A 13,375-nucleotide genomic window follows, 5' to 3' on the forward strand; every position below is an offset into this window, starting at 1 on the left:
GGGGAATTTATGTCTTTTCAATAAATATTACTTCAAAAGAACCAGCCAACCAGCCAAAAGAATCCCACATAATTTACCATAGAATTATTTTACTGAAAAACTATCAGCTCAGAATCTCATATACTTCTATGGCTTCAGCCTTAGACCACTCTTGTCATTAGTATTAAATGGGTCAATACAACAAGCCAGCCAAAGAATAATTTAAAGAATTAAACCTTTACTGAAAAAACTAATAACTTACAACCATATACTTCTATTAGCTTCTAGCATCAAACGATACTATCTACATTCAAAAACTGGTCAGCTTTGATACCATACTAAGAAATATCAAATATATATTTTTTATTATCATTAATATCGGATTGGTCAATATCGTTAATTAAAGAAAAATATGCATAAGCACCCTTAGAAACCTTACAACTCACCAAACCATCTTTCCATGACTATAACTAAATCCCAGGTATGCCAAACTCTAATACAATATTATCAGTCATTCCATGTGTGCTAAACTTTGATGCCATGTTAAAAAGCTAGGAGAAAATTAGCTAAATAACAAACAAATAAGAACTAGTTATTAATAATTACCATTGAAACCTATTAAGGATTAAAAAAAAGGCACCAAATAGAGTACTACATTGGTCAATCCAACTAACCTAACAAAGAAAAACATACAAAAAAGTCAATATTTATCCTAAAAACTAGGATATATCCTAGAATCATTTTCCTCTAAAAACTATGATATATCTTAGAATCCTTTTCCTTTGAAAACTAGGATAATTATTATTAGTATTAACTCGACCAACTAAACCAATCAGTAAATTAACAAAACCAATACTCCAAATAAATTGCATAACATTGAGTATCTTTGGCTACGCAATACCATAAAATATCTATTATAAACCCATTATTGACAACTCCATAGTTAACCTATCAGAGTGTACATTTCGCATATAAAATTGTTTGTAATAAAAACTATACCCCTACACTGGACAACAATGAACATGAAACAACCATGATCAGACAACTCCACACTAAAAATAATTTAGATAGAGAAATTGCATATTGTGTTGGCTACTACTGTTTTCCAAGTTAGTGTCCAAGCTACCCTATCAATTAGCAACACCCCACGTTGGCCATCTGTAATCACATTGTATGAGAGTTACCCATTTACATATGCAATTACATTTATTTGTACCCATGAATTTATGGTTGTTTAAATTAATATGTTTTCAATAAAAACAATGTTGATTCAAAATTGAGGTTACCTATTTTGGTTTCAAATATGAGGTTACAAGTCTCAAACCGTAGGGTGATTTTTGTAACCTTTAGATGGAAAAATGCTTAGAGCATTTGAATATTATGAGAGTGAGTAGATATATACATACATATAGGAATGAGGGCGCTCTGTGACATGGCTTAACGGAGACCTGCATGAACGGGGTTGCAGGCCGATTACGGCCCTGTAGCCTACCCCGACCTCGTACTCTTCACTCGGTCCTCGTGCCTGGGGTTACATTTTATTTTTCTCTCCGCTCGGTTGATCATCCTACCTTTCTCCCTCAGTCTCGTTTTTACCCTCTTTTTTCACCCCGTTCAGGGTTTCACCCATTTTCGAACGGCGCTAGGGTTCTGCAGCTGCGCCGACAGCTAACGGCTGAAATCAGTCGCTATCCTCCCGCCTGCGCGACCTGGCTGGGCTATTGTTTGCTCCACATCTCTAGCTTTGTACAACCCTAACGGTCTTTCCTTACTGTCGGTGCCGGTCCCTGGCGGTTACCTGGATTCGAGGTAGTTTCAAGCAGCTGGCGACATGGATCTTGATGAGGTGGATTACTCGGACTCCCCGCTGGCAGAAGGCTCCATCTGGCGATCCACGTTCTCGACTTCTGGAGGTATGTACAGTGAAAGTTTGTCTGCCAGCTTTGAGGACCTTACACAGTCGACTGATCCGGCTCTTCCCACCTCTCTGCTCCCTCCCCGGCTTCCCTTGGATTCCTAGCGGATTACTTTCAATCCTCCCCTATCGACATTGGTCCTTCTCTTCAGCCGGGGCTTCCCCCCCTTCCCAATCAACCTGCTGACCCTCTGGAGATCCCTGCTCCCGCTGACCCTATCCCCCCTCCTGCTCCCCCTGCCCCCTCTGGAAGCTATAATGCTATCCCTCCTCTCCCGGAGGCCATTCCCCCCCCCCGATCTCTCCCCCAGCAGGATCTAGGGCACCTGAAAACCCTAGCCGCATGTCCTCCCGTCCTTTGAAGAAGCAACGATGCTTTAAATCCAGATCTGAGGACATCATCCTGAGACTTGAAGAAGACATCCAGTGGGGAGACGCTATGGATTTAGCGGACAGAGTACTTGTAGGTCGCATACGGGGCAGGCACTTCTCAGCGGAAAAACTGAAGACCTGGGCCACGGAGATTTGGGGCCAATATCTGGCGGAAATCCCCTCTGTCCAGACATTCGTGCGAGGCTGGTTCGCACTGAGGTTCGCAAGGGCGGACCACACGAGCTGGGTATTGTCATCTTTCTGGCATTTTGAAAAAGCTCCGGTACTCCTCAAACGATGGACGCCCCTTTTCGACCCGGAGACTGAACAGATTGGGATCGGGCCAGTCTGGGTCAGACTACCGGGCCTGCCTTTATAGTATTGGTCCGAGGACATCTTCAGGAGAATAGGGAACTCATTGGGCACCTTCATGGAATCTGACAAATCTTATCTCTCGACGGGGATGATGGCGTACGCCAGGGTTCTTGTTCATCTAGATACCAGAGGAGGCTTGCCGGAACACATCACTATACAGTGGAAATCCTTCTCAAGGAAGCAGAAGCTTGACTACGAAGGAATCCCTTATCGATGCAGAAGATGCCATCAAGTGGGACACCTCTACAAAGACTGCCCCCTCCTCCAAAAAGTCCAGCAGGCTTCCATAATGCAGGACCAGCCCACAACTGAAGGTCTACCAGACCCTCCGGCAGCGGCAGCACCTAGAACGGAGCACAACAAAACCTCAGACACGGTGGAAGCGCCACCCGCACCTCGGCAAAAGAAGCAAGGAAAGAACCCTATCCGGCCTCCATCTCCTCCTCTGACGCGCTCAAAGGCTGCAAAAGGAGTCGTCTTCTCATCGGGTACGTCTCTTCCTTTATCAGACTCTGCTTCGCTTCTTTCTTCTTTGAGTTTATCACTCCCCTCCCACTTGCCCCCCCCCCCCCTCATCCCCGTCGGCACTCGACCTGGTTAAGGTCTCCCGTCCGCCTCTTCCCCCTTCACGCTCACATTATATGACTTGCCCCATCCCACAGCCTTCGGGCTTATCTGTCTCCTGCTCCCTCCCTTCTGTCCCTCCCCTCTCCTTTCATTCGCCCTCCCCCTCGGTAAATTCCACACCGAGGTACTCCACCCGCTCGATCACCAAGCAGAAAGAGCTGGACGCCATTGGGCTGTCTGCGGGGCCTCTCATCCTCTCGCCCAAGCAGTGTAGAGGCAGACCTTCCTCCATCCACAAGGCTAAGAAACAAGTTGGGGACGATGTCATCCAGGGCAAACAGCACACCATTGAAAGGGTACTTAGAGCAAAGGACACCCTCCCCCATCCCCCTCCATGAAGATTTTGTCTTTCAACTGTAGAGGGCTGGCCAGCCCAGAGAAAAAATTGGCCCTGAAGCGACTCTTATTCTCTGAACCGGTTGACATCATCTTTTTACAAGAAACTCTATGCAAAGCAGACTCGGCCACCTCCATCCTCGGCTCTTGGATGCCAGGATGGTCTTTCCACGCCATAGATGTCTCAGGACGCTCTGGGGGTATAGCTATTGGCTTCAAGAACTGCTCCATCAATCTGAAGAATATCTGGGGTGGAGGGGGTTTCTTGGGGGCGGACATATACTCCAAGGACCTGGAGGAGGATCTAAGAATCATAAATGTCTATGGGCCTTGCCTCAACAGGGATCTCTTCTGGCGAAAGCTACTCAGCTCCCCTCTCCTCCTAGCCGAGAATACAATTCTAGGAGGAGATTTGAATTTCTCTATGGGCTTCTCAGAATCCTGGGGACATATGGCGCAGATCGACCCGCTTTCTGACTTCTTCGAGCAGCTGCTTGAGGATCATCACTGGATCGATATCCCCTCGGCTAAGATTCAGCACACATGGAAGAACAACCGAACTGGTGAACAAAGCCTAGCCAGGAGGCTGGACCGCTTTATTATCAAGGAGGCTTTCCACAGTAATCACCCCAGATCCAGGCAATGGGTTGGCAGTGGAGGGATATCGGATCACAGACCTATTTTTCTCGAAGTTGGAGAAAGGCAACAGAAACACAAGGCCCCTTTCAAGTTCAATTCCACTTGGCTCCGGGACCCCTCCTATATCAAACTAATATCCGATTTCTGGAAATCACATCCGATCCCCGAGGAAGAAGACCCAGCTACTTGCTTTGTAAGAAACCTCTCTGAAATCAAGGTGCTATCCAGAGAATGGGCTCACAAGAAAAGGGAACAGGATGACCTAACGATCTCCCAAGCAGAGCAAGCAATTGCAGACCTAGAATCCCAATCGGAGGGAACCTTCATCTCCCCGGAACAGAAAGCCATTTATGAAGCCCTTATCAATCAGAGATCACAAGTTCTCAGAGACCGAGAGGCAAGCTGGAGATTAAGAAGCAGAGCCATCTGGCTCAAGGAAGGGGATGAGAATACAAAGTTTTTCCACCGGTTTGCAAATGGACGGAAATCGATCAACACTATCTGGGAGCTGCAAAATGAACAGGGCCAACAGGTCCACACCTCCAGAGAACTTGCCTACCTAGCCTCCTCACACTTCAGGAACATATACAGGGCCCCGAGAGAAGCAAGCCTGCTAGAAATCATGAGAGTGGCCGAGCTCTTCCCCAGGTTCGTGGATGACGAGGAAGCAGCTGATCTCACTAAAGAAATTACAATGGGAGAGCTGGAAGCCACCATTCGGGGTTTCCAAAGAGACAAAAGCCCGGGACCTGATGGCTGGTCCATCGAATTCTATCTAGCCTTCTTTGAGCTTCTGGGCCAGGACCTCCTTAAAGTGATCAATCATTGCAGCCTCTCAGGAAAAATCCCCTCGGCCATCAAAGCCACCTTCATTGCTCTCATCCCCAAAACCGACAAGCCAGCTTCTTTCAATGATTTTAGGCCAATCTCGCTCTGCAACTGCCTATATAAGATCATGGCCAAAATCCTTGCGAACAGGCTCAAGCCCATCCTTTCAGCCCATATCTCCCCTGAACAATTTGCTTTCCTCCATCGCCGCCAGATCCATGAAGCTATTGGTACTGCACAAGAACTCCTCCACTCGATGCAGAGCAAGAATTTGAAAGGAATGATCCTAAAGGTAGATCTCTCAAAAGCTTTCGATAGGGCAAACCTGCTCTACATCCGAATGCTTCTCACCCACCTGGGTTTTCCCTATATGTTCATCAAGAGGATTATGAGCTGTATTTCTGATGTGCCGTACAGTGTCCTACTTAATGGTTCCCCCACTCCTTTCTTCTCTGCCGAAAGAGGTCTTCGGCAGGGGTGCCCCCTATCCCCTTTACTTTTCCTTCTTATCATGGAAGGGCTTAGCAGACTGATAGCGTCAGAACACAGGAGGGGCAGGATTAATGGGATAAAAATCACGGAAAATTGCTCTCTCACTCACCTCCTGTTTGTGGATGATGTGCTCATCTTCTTAAACGGCAGTTTGGCCGACACCTCAGCCTTACAACTTGTTTTTGACCTATTTCAGAAGGCTACAGGAATGATTATAAATGTTCACAAATCCACCCTCACAGCAACTGGCTGCTCGCAACATGAGGTCATCTACATAAAAAACCGGTTCCCTTTCCAATTACACCCGATGGAGGAAGGGCTGAAATATCTTGGCTTTCGAGTGAAACACGGGGGATACAAAATTGCTGACTGGATATGGCTTATTGCAAAGGTGGAGAAGAGATTAAATGTGTGGTATAACAGATATCTCACCAGGGCTGGGAGACTCACCCTTATAAAAGCTGTGCTGGAAGCAACCCCTGTATACTGGATGTCATTGGCTTGGATACCAAGAGGAATCCTAACCAGACTCCAAAAGATATGCTGCAGATTCCTATGGAAGGGGAACAAACAGGGGAACCTCTTTGCCTGGGTAAAATGGGATACCATAGCGAGGCCCAAGAAATGGGGAGGATGGGGCATAAAAAGACTGGATTTTTTCGCAAAAGCTCTGGCAGCAAAGCTAGGATGGCAACTAATCACCTCCCATAGCCTCTGGACAACAGTAGTAGTGGAAAAATATATTGCCCCGGAAAGCATCTTCAGCTGGATCCGCAGGGAACACAGGGGAAGCGGAAGACACTCAAACATATGGAAAGTTGTTCTCAATTCCCTCCCCCTCATTCGGGAAGGTCTAACTTGGAGAATACATCAGGGGAACGCAGTCCGCATAGGAGTAGACCCCTGGATTGGATGTGGCAATGCCCATCGTCTTCCAGCACAACTAACGGCTCATCTTTTGGACCAAGGTGTCTCTCACATAGCCCATATAGCAGACCTAGAAAACTCCACTTTTCTCCAGCAGGCCTGGAAGACAGCACTAGATCTCCACATTCCGGAACAGTGGCGGCATGAATGGGAGAACTACACAGAAGCCCTCACCCAAGCACACATCAGGATAACGGAAGAAGAAGATGAGATAGTTTGGGCACTTGCAAAAAATGGTTCATACACTCCTAAGGAAGGTTACCTAAAGCTCATGCGACAATTTCAGCCAGAAAATGCTCAGCAGTGGTGGAAAGCTATATGGCAACTCAAAGCAGCTCCCAGAACGCGAATGCTTATGTGGACCATCCTTTTCAACAAAATTCCCACAGGCTCAAACTTGAAAAAACGATCCTTCCATGGGCCTTTCTGGTGCCATTTATGTAGGTGTAATGAGGAAGACACTGAACATCTTTTTCTGTCCTGCCCTGTGGTCATTGAACAATGGTCCCTCATTTCTTCTCAATCTCCCTCCCTCAAACAATGGCAAGGACAGTCAATTATTGAAGCCTGGCTGAATTGGCTAGAGAATCACTCGGGCAAAGATAGGAACATCCCCCTCCTCATGTGCTGGGCTATCTGGACGGCGAGGAATCGAGCAATTTTTGACCAAAAAATCCCATCCTGGCCATCCATCAGATCACACATCCTTGCTGATTTCGCACTCCTCCCTGATGACCCCCCACAGGCCCCTCCTCGATCCATTTCCCTGGAACACATCGACAAATCTTACCCCTGGGCCTATTTTGATGGCTCAGCACAAGCGGATGGCTGTGGGGGAGGAGCCCTCCTCTTCCTAAGGGAAGATCACTGCTTCAAATTACAAATATACCTGGGAAGGGGCACAAATAATTACGCCGAGCTTTCCACTGCCAAACACCTTATCCACTTTGCACTTGAAAAACGCTGCACAAAACTTCAACTGTTTGGAGACTCAAAACTTGTCTGCAACTGGCTCAACAGAAAATCTATCTGCACTGTTTTTTCTTTGAGACATATTCTGGATGAGACACACAGGCTTATAGCAGTTTTTGAAAAATTTGATTGTCATCATATTTACAGGGAGCGCAACACAAGGGCGGACCTCCTATCAAAACAGGCAGCGCAAAGGCAAGAAGAAGACTGGTTAATACAGGAAGAAGTGGATGGAACTTTTCATCAACACTATCACAGGCCTTTTGTAGATCTGCACGCTCAAAGGGAGATATAGCTATGAAGACGGTCCCATCCTATCCACACAGTGTTTTTTGTTTTTGACCCACGGGTTTTTTCTACAAGGCAGCGGAGATACAGCTGCTGTAACAACTGATAGTTTACATTATAGACACTTTTTCAGGACACTACAGGTCTGCGGTTCTTAGTTATCTTCTAGGTTTATGCTCTTAAGACTCCCTGCGTGGAGCACACATATATTTTTACATGCTTTCTCTGTTTATATGATACAACATCCATATGAGAACCGTAACTCCCTGCGTGGAGGCAAAATCTGGTTTTTTCGTGCTACTTGTACATGGTTGTAAACAATCTGTGTTTATTTTGCTATTATCCGGGAGGCAGCCAGCCTCATTATGCATATGCTTAAACATCTACAGAATGTAATTTCTTTTGATCTAATAGAAATTACGACTTTTTCTACGGGAAAAAAAAATAAAAAAATTATGAGAGTGAGTAGTGAAACATGAATTCTAGTTCATTACAACTATATTTCAATCTTGAAGATATGGACATATGAGCAGCAAAAAGGAGAACAAGCACGTAGAAGGACAAAAAAAACAAAACATGAATCTTTGAAACCTTTCAAACTTTTGTAGAGAGAAAAATATATTGATCTTGAAAATCCTACAATACACACAAGGTTTTTCCCAAAGAGTTCTGAAGCCCTTGTCTTTCTTTTTCATACATTATATATCAAAATGTACAAAACTTTAAGATCCATAATATCTGAGAAAGAAACCGTAAAATATTACAATATTTTTATGATACAATTTACTAAACAAAGTCTATCCCTATTAACAAAAAACCCTAGGGTTTGAGACTCAGAGTTCCCCTGTTCAGTTTCCAATGACCTATGTTGCCTCTGCAAGGATTCTTAGCTTGTCCTGTTTTGCGATTTCCCTCGTGACTCTTTTGTTTTTATTCCGTGGGGTCTTCTTAGTTGTTGAAGCTTGTGGCACCGATTCTGATAACAGACCCTCCTTATCTCTAGCAGGCCCGTCTTCTTTTTCATCTTCAATGACAATAGGCTCCTTAAGCTTGGGATTCAGTTTAGCTTTGAACCCAGCGTTAGTTTGTTCGTGGGTCTGGTTCTTGGCCTCCTCGCATAATTTGTTCTAGGGTCACGTTCTACAAGATATTTACCCTTATTTTTTCCTTCCTCCATGGTCTCATCTTCCTTAGTCTCCTAAAATTATGATTGGTATCCTATAGTCCTTATTATATAAACCCTATGGCTTTTTCTCCTATTAGGGTTTTTTGTCGTTTGTCCAATAGAGTGTTGACTGCTCTTGTCCTGTGTAGCAAAAGTTTTCTTCTTCTTATGCCTTCTGGAAAAGGGGTGTCCCTATGTCCTCCTCCTCGGCTGATGTGATTTCTTGTTCATTTCATGGGTGTATAACATGTTGATCAAACCGTGGTGGTATACATCATGTGGGTACCAAACCCTCCTTTTCCTTGCAGAGGCCACCATCTTAATCAAACTTTGATGAAGGTAAAAAGGCAAGTTCATCTTGTTAAAACAAGCCAAATGTACAAGAAATCGCATATGGTATAAGAAAACTTTGGAGAAACGGCCATCACATGTCAGATAAAGTTGAATCATCCTCATAGGATCAACCCATTCTGACTTTAAAATATTGATGTGCACCCCAACGCTCCAGCAAGGATCATGGTTGTTTTCCTTCAAGAAATAATTGAGATCTATTCCTTGCACCATCTATCTCTTAAACCATATTTTCCCCTCAGTCGTGTTTTCATTGCCTTCACGATGCTTTCTTATATTACTTGAAATAATAGCCCCTGAACCCTAGCGCTAGTTCTATCAAACGAGTCAATGAAATCAGAGGTGAGCTTAAGATCATACTCAGTGAAGAGGTGAAAAATCGGCTCCCAACCCGCTTCTCTAAAAATTGCCAACATGTCAACCCCATACAACTCGAAGAGTGTTTCTCCATCTGGCTCATATCGTTTAAGGTTCCCACTTTTTCCCATCTATCCAACTAGCAACAGGTCCTGAGTATTAACCAATTGAATTATTCCCCCGATGCTGCAAATTGGCCCTTGTGTGCTCCCCCGCCTCAGAAATGGTTACCATTGCTTCGGAAATGGTTGCCATCGCCTCAAAAATGGTTACTCCTCCTTATCGAATTTATCAAACACTTGCTTTTCATACACTTGGTTGCTACTTTATGCACTTGCTTTTGATAAAACGTTAATATATAATTTAATAAAGGTCTAATGTTTAGTCTCTTAAACATTACTTTATCACCCTCTATACATTCATGATAAAGCGTTTTTTGTAATGTTTCACAACCAAATCTGCACCAATTTTTCAGTTTCATCAGTTTTCGGCACTGTTGTAGGCATTGGAAAATCATTTTCCAACACTCCTCTAGGCAGCGCCGAAAACTCATTTTCCAATGCTTTTCTGAAAGATATTTTCAAGACTTTGGACTAGAAAACTATTATTGGGCCAACATTGCTAACTAGATGGATGATTGCCAACATTGCCACTTTAGATTATGCAATTCTTTATGAGAAAATACATATAACTCATAGAGATACATATATAAGGATTTTTTGATCTAGATTGGGATGGATATTTTGACCACAAAGATATACATGTTATTTTATTAAACCTATTTTTTGGATAAATCCATTAGATGATAAAGAGGTAAGCACATTGTGGGTAACTATCATATCATATATTTGCTTTCCATCATCTCCATTTTTAAGTTCCAACATTGATTTTTGTCCCTTTCCTTCCCTTGTCTCTCTTTTATTGGCATGTTAATTTTCCTTTTTCTAACTCATTTCTTCTCATTGCCTTTTCCTGTAGATACTCTAAATGATCAATATTTATTAGCCCTCTACTCTAAGTTAATCAATATATCTATATAATTCCTTCATATCTGTCATTTTTCTCTTAGTATTGGTGAGGGGTGATGCAACTCACTTGAAACATTAGACTCCAAAAGACATAAAGACATGGTTACCTAGAAGCACTTTATTGACCCCTTAACTTTAATAATAATGTTTTTTCAAGGTTCCAAAACTATAACTTCGCATTGACACTTCAATCTCATCATTTTCTAGCATTGTTGTAGGTGCTGGAAAATGATTTTCCAGTGCTCTTGTAGGTGCTGGAAAATCATTTTCCAACGTTTTTCTTAAGGAGGTTTGCAAAGTTTTTTGGAAGTGAAATATGTAACATTACAAATTAAATGGATGTTTGACTAACCTGAAATGTAGGGTATGACCTAACCCTTGCAAATTTACAAGAAGTAACCCAAATACTTTAAGACCTTGAAAGAAATTCTTTTCCACTAAGTTTGGTTTTTGCTTCATGGAAAACAACGTTCATTTCCTTAAGATCTACAAATCTCTCTTATGTTTAGTTGTGGTCGTCCATTCAAAAGGAGTGAAAACTTTGGTTTTATAATGTTTCTCGTTATAATATTAAATCCAAGTTGTTTTGGTTTCCCTTGAAGAAAGACAAAATACTTGACAGAGAAACGAAGCCCGTGAATGGCATGCCCATCTTTGAAGATCTCAAATTTTGGTTTGAAACAGATTAGTAATATTAGAGCAAGTTTGAACAATTGTTCAATGAGATTATTACTTTGGATTTTGCAAAACTTTGATGTATATGCCTTAGGTTTATAACTTTAACACATTAAATTTCAAATTGTGATATGCAAAAGTCAGATGATTACATGATACTCTCTATCTTGAGCTTCATGATAGGTGATATTCTCCAACTTAAATTTGACACTCAAATCTTTTTAGTTTTGTGCTGAAATCTGTCAAACCAAGAAATCCTTAGATTGTAATTTTCATGCTTCAAATTGCAATTTTAATATAGATTTAGACTACTCATGAACCTCTGAAATCACAATTCTAAGGTGGCAAGATTGTAAACTTGTAGTGTTGACATTCAAACTATTGGATTAAAGCAAAAACATGCCTTCAAAAGAACTATAAAATCCCTACCAAAAAAGGGTCATAAATCTTCAAAAAAACTATGGGGAAAAATGGTAGTTTGAATCTACAGCTTGGTGGTTATGTTCAATGTTGTTTGAGTTTTTTGAATAATTGCATTCAATATATGCAGGATAAAAAAAATATTCTAAATTTAACTTAGGAAGATGAATTCAACAACCTCAAAAACCCTAACCAATGTGGGCTACAATGGTACCCAACAAGAAAGGTAGTGTAAAAAATAAATAGCCATTTCATTTCAGTGGCCCATATATACAAATTACTACTTAAAAGTATCAATAAGAAATATGATCAACAAAACTATATGTTCAACAAAAGGATCAAGACTAGTTCCATTTGCAAAAGCATGGCCCTGAGTGCCTGCCAGTGGGTTATCTGTTCACAATACTCAGAAATTTGTGTTTATAGGGTAGATAGTTGAGATCTTTTCCATCATTGAAGCACATTCTAGAGTTGTTCCAAGGCCCGTCATTCAAATCTACATGAGATTTATTTATGAATACATTCCCAAACAAATTTAGAGCTTAGAGCAGTTTCTATGTCCATTATGTAGAGTTCTCTTATTCCATACATTTCAACAAATAGAGAAGAGTCATCTCCCCTTTGTGTTATTTCTTTGCAAGCCAGAGTGCAATATTTTGAACATGATGTGAGGGAGTTAGGTTCATTGAATTTTTTACTTGTAAATGTTCATTGGGACAATAGGTTTCCTAATATGTTTCCACATTTTTTGTAGATTGTGAGACAAAATGGAAAAGAAATGGAAGACTATAATGGGCCTTGAGGTGCAAGACCCTAAAGAGAAAATCATATTTTATGGTAAAGATTTAGTCTAGACTAAAGTATCTAAGGCCAACATGAGCATTGATCGAGTTGCAAAAATTCTTGTACGTAGAGTCGGTAGCTTCATTAAAGGAGAGGAAATGAATCCAAAGGCTCCATGTACCTTTGCCCGACGAAAAACTAAAATGTCAGGCTTAACCAAAGATCCAAGCTTAAGGGGTAATGTTTCCCTGCGATGGGAGCTATAAGTATTTTAGATGCCTTCTTTAGATGTTGGTATTAATAGTGCTTTATTATTTGTCGTATGTTTTTACATCTTAAAATTTGTTATGTAGTTATGCTTGCTCATATGGTCCAGAGTACAATAGAGAAAAATGTACAGGGAAACGAAAGCAGTAATTTGTGAAAAACAGGGACTACCAGTGCCATTTTATTGTAAAGGTTACGGTTCAAAGCCCCGAGATAGCAATAATAACCTACAACATGTATGATCGTTAAGATGGGGAATGATGGCTCTGTCATGGAAAACACGACAGTTCAGGTGATTTTAGGTCTCTGCATAAGCCAAGGCTTTCAAGGGACATGGTTTCTTATGTCGAAAATTGTTTTTTTCTACAAGTGCCAATTAACTCAATTTGTAAAATGCATATTAAAAAATATGTTGACATAGATGCCACATATCGGGATAGAGATTTTTTCTTATGCAGAAAAGATGTCGCAAACATCTATAATTTTATGATGAAAGGAAATTACCAACTTCATAAAAAAGATGAAATGAGTGTGAATCTTTGGTATGAAAAACACCAAAATGATTTCTTATTTTACCAA

General features: G+C 41.9%; 1 protein-coding gene across 1 annotated transcript; it reads left to right on the plus strand.

The window, feature by feature from the left end:
* Positions 1–3,755: 3,755 nt before the first annotated feature.
* On the plus strand, positions 3,756–7,757 carry LOC149235085 (uncharacterized). Its single transcript, XM_089368455.1, has 2 exons — positions 3,756–5,002; positions 5,489–7,757. Exons 1-2 carry the CDS (start codon positions 3,756–3,758, stop codon positions 7,755–7,757), a joined length of 3,516 nt encoding a protein of 1,171 aa, XP_089224581.1.
* Positions 7,758–13,375: the final 5,618 nt, after the last annotated feature.

Source organism: Pinus tabuliformis, chromosome 8 (genome assembly GCF_031772625.1).
Source record: "Pinus tabuliformis cultivar Carrire ecotype Pingquan chromosome 8, CPIR1, whole genome shotgun sequence".
Classification (NCBI taxonomy): domain Eukaryota; kingdom Viridiplantae; phylum Streptophyta; class Pinopsida; order Pinales; family Pinaceae; genus Pinus; species Pinus tabuliformis.